The sequence below is a fragment of the Salmo salar genome, chromosome 04, assembly GCF_965601325.2.
Source record: "Salmo salar chromosome 04, fSalSal1, whole genome shotgun sequence".
In the NCBI taxonomy this organism is placed as follows: Eukaryota; Metazoa; Chordata; class Actinopteri; order Salmoniformes; family Salmonidae; genus Salmo; species Salmo salar.
This window is the reverse complement of record NC_138294.1, coordinates 18,860,255-18,869,874: the sequence shown is the minus strand read 5'-3', so window position 1 is coordinate 18,869,874 and position 9,620 is coordinate 18,860,255. Positions and strand designations below refer to the sequence as shown.

At 42.1% G+C, this 9,620-nt stretch overlaps 1 protein-coding gene across 1 annotated transcript in view; it reads left to right on the top strand.

Moving 5' to 3' along the window:
* The first annotated feature begins 1,955 nt into the window (after nucleotides 1-1,955).
* The window catches only part of LOC106610278 (coronin-2A), a 57,606-nt gene continuing 49,941 nt past the window's right edge, over nucleotides 1,956-9,620 (top strand). The window contains exon 1 of the mRNA XM_045716517.2: nucleotides 1,956-2,415. Within this exon, the coding sequence (XP_045572473.1) occupies nucleotides 2,401-2,415 (15 nt within the window). The 5' untranslated portion in view covers nucleotides 1,956-2,400. The remainder of the gene's footprint in view (nucleotides 2,416-9,620) is intronic.

Sequence of the window (9,620 nt, the reverse complement as noted above, 5' to 3'; positions counted from 1 at the left end):
TTTCTTGCCCTCTCCATCTGTACTGTATCAGTTTTAATTAAATTAATAAAAGAACTATGGTTATGTAATAAGCTTATTGTAGTGTGAGCGTCATCCCCCCCCCCCCCCCCCCCCCCAGTCTTTGAGACAGCAAAGGCCTGGATTTGAAGATCCTTTAAAGTTGTTCCAAATGTCATAGGAAGATTGTTCTTATTTTACTGTCCTTGACAAATGGTCTGCATGCAGCAGAGTCCTGGTTCAACCCTTCAAATTATAGTGTTGATTAGGGGAAGGTAATGCCAACTAAATCATGTTCAAGAAATACACAAATGTAAATTAAGTTAGAAATGACACCCCTGGTTTTTGTGAAAGTGTGAAAAAGGACTCAGAACATTTGAAAATGATACATCAGTGAATTATGACATTCGCTACACTGGATATTCCATACCTTAGGCTGTCGGTAAATCATATGTAATGCCCTACGTATCATAGCACTTGGGTATATTGTTATGACAAGAAACATTACTCTCTCTACAGTAGAGAGACTAAGTTCAGCCATGATGCAACAGAGAGACCTTTTAAATCAAAACATTTATTGTGCAGTATGAACCCAAGAACACACCCAATAAAGATGTCATTATGAATGTGTTCCTGTGAGGTAGGTGTTCCATGTTGAGTTATTGGCTGTTACTGAGCAAGACACTACCATTCACAATTTGTACAGCCTATAATGTGATCCACTTGGAATAACATGCATGGCTGTTGAGAATTACATGTTCATGCACAGTAACACACAATGAACAGTTGTTCCATGATAAATTCCATATTTGAGCACGTGTGTGTACAACCCCCTGTGTCCCACTGACAACAACATATCATGAGCACTTCTTCTACCTACATGACATGTTCCCAGACACATGGGACAAGATAATGATAACCCATACACGTGTTCTAGGTCTAGTCTGTGACGGTTGTTCCCTGCTCTAGACTACCTACTTATTATCACCCTATTCTTTGAAATGTCCCCTTCAGTGTTCTCTCCCTCTGTTCATAAATCATCATGCGTTACAGTGTACCTCCACTTGGGGGAGACAAAGCTTCTCCAGCGCGTCACTTGTTTGTATAACATGGATTAGGATGACGGATGTAAACAATACAGTACGAATGACTGTTACATCAAATGAGATTGACGATTATTTATTTGTAAGAGACGCTTGAGTAACCAGGTCTGTAATTCTATGAATTGTATAGTTGCAGATGTTTAATTATTTTTAAATGCATTGGCCTTATTACAAAGGTACATCGACGGCAGCATAATATTTCTCACCATGTTACAATTACATTAAAAGTCATATTTTATTGCATATTTTCTAGTGACTAAATTTGTATTTGTATTTATTAGAATCACCATTAGCTGTTGCCAAGGCAGCAGCTACTCGTCTTGGGGTCCAGCAAAATTAAGGCTATTATACAATTTGAAAAACATTACAATACATTCACAACACATTAAGTGTGTGCCCTCAGGCCACTACTCTACCACCACATATCTACAACACAAAATCCCTGTGTACGTGTGTTTAGTGCGTATGTTAAATGACTCCAATAAGTGCCGTATGTTGTGGGTTGGAAGACATCACTGTAACTGGTGCCAGTATCCAGCCAGCATTGACCCATGTAAGGGAATTAATTACCTTACAGCAAATACTTTTTAAATGCTTCAATGGATTATATGCACCATGATCATCCTGTAGCGCGCGTATGCCAACCGGCCATTTATAGGCTCCAAGGAAATTACGCATATGTTAATAGATTTAATGGTGTTATTGTAGTGGTGCTCTCTACTTGAGTGTGACCATATTGCTTAGCAGCCTGTCATTGTTTTAAATATCAATGGCACTGTGAGGTCACAGCTCCGTCGCATCCATAGGGACCGTCCACGATTGTTCCCGGGGTTACTTTATAGCACGAGCTCTATGCGTCAATAAAGGGGTCCTTTTTGGTCACGGTGGACGGAAGGCGAGCAGTCTGTTAGCAAGGCAAAGCCTGACCACGACTTTAGGACCGTTTTCCAGAGGACCAGACGACTGGGAGAACTACAATAGCAACCCCACTGGGAGAGAGCCCCCCTCCTCTCCCTTCCCTCCGCGGCTCTGAACATCGCTCTTTCCACTCCACCCCTCCTAGGTTGGGTCCCGCAGAGCTTTACCTCGCCTGTCGATTTATTTCGTCACTGCGGTGAGTGTGTGTGTGTGTGGTAACCGCCTCAGTCATACAGCTGACATGTAAATCGACTTGCCAGCCGGCTATCAAAACCGAGCCAGACATTGAAGACACCCGCCGCAGGAGAAGCACTCCACCATCCATCCACCTCGACAGTTCAGTCCTCTCCGGAAAATCTTTCCACCTGCCGACACGTCTTATATGACCGTCTCAAAGGTAAGAAGTTGTTACATTGTATCTACCGCTCTTGTATCTACCGCTTCTTGATAACAACTAATGTTACCAGCGGCTCACGGTACAAATATGAATGTGGTTGTTCCATTAATATCGTAACCTAGCCTCAATATTGTTTTGAAGGACGGTTTATTTAGCTTGACTGACCGCGTGGCTATGTCCACAGCACTGCCATGCGGCTGTATGTAAGGTACTCACTCCTGTAATGTAGAAATTAAGTGAACACAAATGTATGATAACTAGCTACCAAATTGTCAACATTATGCGCATTTCAGGGTATGTTTCGGGGTGAATTGAAGGGATTGGCAGGCGGTGTTACAGAGCACCCAGGTATCGCTTTCAGGGCGTTTTACTGTACTACTGGTGCCTTCATCAGTTCGCCAGAGATGGTGTACGATGGCTCCATAGTGTTACACAGAGGAAGACGTAAACAAACTTGAAGGCAACATACTTGGTGTTTTGAAGCATGGTTTTAATGCTGAACATATGTGTAGGCTAGTGGTGGGATGGAACCTGGACTTGTCTCCTCACTCACAGCCTCTCCCTCTGTATGAAAGTGTAGTTAGTTAGTTATAAGGCATGGCATGAACCAAGTCTCCACTTGTTTAACCCAAGTGTAATATTTAGGCTTAAAACTAGGATACAAAAGTAACCCATGCATTATAAGAATAGAATGTCTACTATTTTGTCTTGAAAGGACAACCTGACAAGTATTTTGCTTAATTTACTGAGTTGAGAGTTTTTTGGGGGTGATGAGATGTTGGTGAGGCAATCCAATTAGATACTGTAGCGATGTATACATGTTATAGTCTTTCAGGCTGAAGGGAAGACTTGCCAAATAATGCATTAGGAAAATGTATATTATCGCCTGAGATGGTGAAGAACACTTTTGTAGCTAGAATAAGTTTAAAATCCTTTATTAAAAAAATCATCTCCTTACAGCCAATATTGAAGAAAGGTGAGGAACACGAGGATAAAGATTAGAACAGGGTTTCCCAAACTCGTGCACGTTTTGGTTTCTGCGCTAGCACTACACAGCTGATTCAACTAACCAACTCATCATCAAGCTTTGATCAATTCAATCAGCTGTGTAGTTTTATGGCAAAAACCAAAATGTGCACCCATTGGAGTCCCCAGGACCGAGTTTGGGGAAACGCTGGGCTAAAGGGAAGACTATTGAACGCGTGAGGAAAAATGAGGATAATGACTAGAACGTCATGTCTAGCAGCAGACAGTTAATCAGTCCTATCCTGAGTTGGCCGATAGTTATACCCAAACATTGGTTAACGGAAGGTGTAGGTCACAATACATGTAGCCTGGTGGATAGAAACACACTTGTAGTATTTTTCACACTCAGTGAAATCTCTGCCGCCAATGCTTTAAAGCTGGACCATAAACCGCTGGCCCATATCTGTGTCATGTTATTACTAAGACAGTCAACAGATGCTGGAGATTCTCTATTGCATCTCAAATGGCACCCTATTCCCTATATAGTAGTGCACTACATTTGATCAGGGCCAATAGGGCTCTGGTCAAAAGTAGTGCATTATTTGGGAATAGGGTGCCTTTTAGGATGCACATTTTTGTCTTTCACACCCGTCCACACTGCCCGTTTATTAACGGTAGCTTCTCTGCCACTGGGTTGTGACTGGTTGCGATGCCTTTTTGTACGGTGCTTGTTACACCGTTTGGCATTCTGGATAGCTCACTCTTGGCTGAGACGTTGGGTTTTTCTGTCTAATGCCTGACATGCCAAAAAATAGTACATTCAAACAAGTCGTTATTTAGGTTATATTCTGACAAAAATAGTGGTCAAGCTTATGTCTGGTCAAATAAATGTGACCAGACATATGTACAGTCATGTATAATATTTACAATTTTACAGTAAGTATGTAAACCGAACATGTGACCCATATTCAAGTTATTTACTGTAATACTGCTGAATGAATTCAATGGAAGGACCATGCAGCAAAGTACAGCAACTTTATTGTAGCAGGAGGTATCAAAGTCCTCACTGTAAGAGCTCTCTTGATTGGAGGCGTGGCCCTGTGCAAACATGGCCTTGAACCTGAGTGCTTTGTAGCTTGCTTACATTTGATTGACAGATACAATCTCAGAGAAAACATGGGACCTAGGCTAGCTAGCATACATCACTCACTGTTGAGTAAATGAAATAGGAAATGGTTTATGTTCTCTATAAATCCAGAACTACATTAAATGACGTTTCCCTGACTACCGGTATATATATATATATAGATATATATTTTTTTTTTAAATATTTTAAATATTTTTTGATAATGTAACCTTTATTTAACTAGGCAAGTCAGTTAAGAAGAAATTCTTATTTACATTGACACCTTACCGGGGAACAGTAGGTTAACTGCCTTGTTCAGGGGCAGAACGACAGATTTTTATCTTGTTACCTTTCAGTTACTGGCCCAACGCTCTAACCACTAGGCTACCTGCCGCCCCAGAGTAACTTGCGTTTGAGTTCTGCTACAGGAAGCCTACATACATTGATGGTGTTTGAGAAATTGCTGAAGTCGGTCTTTCTGTGTTGCACACGCCGGCGCTGTTCAATCTGAAGAATGTATTAGGTCAGTAGCACATCCATGGAATGTTGCCTGCAATCAGCACAGAGGTGAATCAACCAATGAGGAGGTGGTATTGTGTAATATTGTCAGATAGGATACTGTAGAGACCACAGAGGAACAACACTATGTTCTGTTGTCAGCCTAGTGCCCAATCTTTTCCACTCTCTGTACTGTGTTTCTATTCTCATTTGGGAATAGCCAACATTTGATTTACTTAATTGAGGAAAAGTTGCCTACTTGACTTGGCCAGTTAGTCATAGTGGTTGACAACCGTTTTGTGTGTGTGCTTGTCTGCGTGTGTGTGTGTGTGAGTAAGTGTGTGTGTACGTGCCTATGACTCTGTGTTTTGCGTTTGGACACTTAGGAACTGAACCACTCTATAAGAGGGCCTGAAGGGGAGGGATGTCACTTCATGTCCTTGGTTGCCTCATTGTCATGGATATCTAGTCTGTTTGCAGGAGGAGACATGAACACACTGACTGACTGTAAATCTGCCTCACTCAATCATGTCCCATACCAATAAGCCTGCATGTAGACTAGAGGTCGACCGATTCATCGGAATGGGCGATTAATTAGGGCCGATTTCAAGTTTTCATAACAATCGGAAATCGGTATTTTTGGACGCCGATTTGGCCGATTATTTTTTTTCTTCCATTTTAATATATACTGCTCAAAAAAATAAAGGGAACACTTAAACAACACAACCTAGATCTGAATGAAAGAAATAATCTTATTAAATACTTTTTTCTTTACATAGTTGAATGTGCTGACAACAAAATCACACAAAAATAATCAATGGAAATCCAATTTATCAACCCATGGAGGTCTGGATTTGGAGTCACACTCAAAAATAAAGTGGAAAACCACACTACAGGCTGATCCAACTTTGATGTAATGTCCTTAAAACAAGTCAAAATGAGGCTCAGTATGTGTGTGGCCTCCACGTGCCTGTATGACCTCCCTAAAACGCCTGGGCATGCTCCTGATGAGGTGGCGGATGGTCTCCTGAGGGATCTCCTCCCAGACCTGGACTAAAGCATCCGCCAACTCCTGGACAGTCTGTGGTGCAACGTGGCGTTGGTGGATGGAGCGAGACATGATGTCCCAGATGTGCTCAATTGGATTCAGGTCTGGGGAACAGTCCATAGCATCAATGCCTTCCTCTTGCAGGAACTGCTGACACACTCCAGCCACATGAGGTCTAGCATTGTCTTGCATTAGGAGGAACCCAGGGCCAACCGCACCAGCATATGGTCTCACAAGGGGTCTGAGGATCTCATCTCGGTACCTAATGACAGTCAGGCTACCTCTGGGGAGCACATGGAGGGCTGTGCGGCCCCCCAAAGAAATGCCACCCTACACCATGACTGACCCACCCCCAAACCGGTCATGCTGGAGGATGTTGCAGGCAGCAGAACGTTTTCCACGGCGTCTCCAGACTCTGTCACGTCTGTCACATGCTCAGTGTGAACCTGCTTTCATCTGTGAAGAGCACAGGGCACCAGTGGCGAATTTGCCAATCATGGTGTTCTCTGGCAAATGCCAAACGTCCTGCACAGTGTTGGGCTGTAAGCACAACCCCCACCTGTGGACGTCGGGCCCTCATACCACCCTCATGGAGTCTGTTTCTGACCATTTGTGGCCTGCTGGAGGTCATTTTGCAGGGCTCTGGCAGTGCTCCTCCTGCTCCTCCTTGGACAAAGGCAGAGGTAGCGGTCCTGCTGCTGGGTTGTTGCCCTCCTACGGCCTCCTCCACGTCTCCTGATGTACTGGCCTGTCTCCTGGTAGCGCCTCCATGCTCTGGACACTACGCTGACAGACACAGCAAACCTTCTTGCCACAGCTCGCATTGATGAGCCATCCTGGATGAGCTGCACTACCTGAGCCACTTGTGTGGGTTGTAGACTCCGTCTCATGCTACCACTAGAGTGAAAGCACCGCCAGCATTCAAAAGTGACCAAAACATCAGCCAGGAAGCATAGGAACTGAGAAGTGGTCTGTGGTCCCCACCTGCAGAACCACTCCTTTATTGGGGGTGTCTTGCTAATTGCCTATAATTTCCACCTGTTGTCTATTCCATTTGCACAACAGCATGTGAAATTTATTGTCAATCAGTGTTGCTTCCTAAGTGGACAGTTTGATTTCACAGAAGTGTGATTGACTTGGAGTTACATTGTGTTGTTTAAGTGTTCCCTTTATTTTTTTGAGCAGTGTATATATATATTTTTAGACCTTTATTTAACTAGGCAGGTCAGTTAAGAACACATTCTTATTTTCCATGACGGCCTAGGAGCGGTGGGTTAACTGCCTTGTTCAGGAGCAGAATGACAGATTTTTACCTTGTCAGCTCAGGGATTCAATCTTGCAACCTTACGGTTAACTAGTCCAACGCTCTAACCACCTGCTTTACATTGCACTCCACTGCTAAGGTAAGTTGCTAGCTAGCATTAAACTTATCTTATAAAAAACAATCAATCAATCATAATCACTAGTTAACTACACATGGTTGATGATATTACTAGTTTATCTAGCCTGTCCTGCGTTGCATATAATCGCTTAGGTACACGTTGCTCCAACCATAAACATCAATGCCTTTCTTAAAATCAATACACAAGTATATATTTTTAAACCTGCATATTTAGCTAAAAGAAATCCAGGTTAGCAGGCAATATTAACCAGGTGAAATTGTGTCATTTTGCGTTCATTGCACGCAGAGTCAGTGTATATGCAACAGTTTGGGTCGCCTGGCTCGTTGCGAACTAATTTGCCAGAATTTTACGTAATTATGACATAACACTGAAGGTTGTGCAATGTAACAGGAATAACGTTTTGTTTTCGAGATGATAGTTTCCAGATTCGACCATATTAATGACCTAAGGCTCGTATTTCTGTGTGTTATTATGTTATAATTAAGTCTATGATTTGATAGAGCAGTCTGACTGAGCGGTGGTAGGCACCAGCAGGCTCGTAAGCATTCATTCAAAATAGCACTTTCTTGCGTTTTGCCAGCAGCTCTTCGCAATGCTTCAAGCATTGCGCTGTTTATGACTTCAAGCCTGTCAACTCCCAAGATTAGGCTGGTGTAACCGATGTGAAATGGCTAGCTAGTTAGCTGGGTGCGCGCTAATAGCGTTTCAAACGTCACTCGCTCTGAGACTTGGAGTAGTTGTTTCCCCTCCTCTGCATGGGTAACGCTGCTTCGATGGTGGCTGTTGTCGATGTGTTCCTGGTTCGAGCCCAGGTAGGAGCGAGGAGAGGGACGGAAGCTATACTGTTACACTGGCAAGACTAAAGTGCCTATAAGAACATCCAATAGTCAAAGGTATATGAAATACAAATCATATAGAGAGAAATAGTCCTATAATTCCTATAATATCTACAACCTAAAACTTCTTACCTGGGAATATTGAAGACTCACGTTAAAAGGTACCACCAGCTTTCATATGTTCTCACGTTCTGAGCAAGGAAGGAACTTAAACGTTAGCTTTTTTACATGGCACATATTGCACTTTTACTTTCTTCTCCAACACTTTGTTTTTGCATTATTTAAACCAAATTGAACATGTTTCATTATTTATTTGAGGCTAAATAGATTTTATTGATGTATTATATTAAGTTAAAATAAGTGTTCATTCAGTATTGTTGCAATTGCCATTATTACCAAAAAAAAAAAACGTCCGATTAATCGGCACCGACTTTTTTGGCCCTCCAATAATCGGTATCGGCGTTGAAAAATCATAATCGGTCGATCTCTAATGTAGACTGTGTTCTTCCATGGAGCTCTGACTCAGAGAGGAGTTATTTAGATCTGATTTCATCCCCCCTCCTCCTTGAGGTTGGTTTCCTATGACATTCCCCACTGATGATGGCCTGCCTGTCAAATCAAATGTTTTTTGTCATGTATACAGTTTATACAGCAGGTATGAAAGGTGCAGGGAAATGCTCGTGTGCTAGCTACCTCAACATTCCAGTACTATAATGAATAATAATCAGTAATAAATAAGTAATAGAAAAGGTAGTATGCAGAGTATTATGTTGGTTTGTACACAATAGGATATACAGAATATATCATGAATGTGCTATGTCAAGTATGACAGTATTTACATATAAAGTGACCAAAATGTCAATGTAAAATGTGGAGCGTCAGTGCCGATAGTCAGTAAGGTGCAGGGCCCGGTTTCCTAAAAGCATCTTAAGGCTATGTTCATCATTAGAATCTTTGCAGGAGCATTGTTGAATCTCCGAGCTGTTTCCCAAAACCATCGTTACAAAATTTGCACTTGAAAACGTTTGTTATTTACCGACTGCCTCAGACCCCTTGTGGAACAGCGAAGTACTTCGTTAGATGCGTTTTTCCCTACCACGTCACTTTATACACAGAAGATCTCCACCGTACATAGAATCAAGACGTGTATCTGTCTCTCTGTGACTGCAGATAAAGTTGCCAATGTGTTTTCAATTGTTACAAACAAGCAGGATAAAAAGAGGCTTCAAATTAAAACTGAGATGACTGCATGAAAAGTTTAAATAGCATTCCTACAGTATAGGCTTCATAGGCCCATATATTTAAATTATATTTAAATACATTTAATG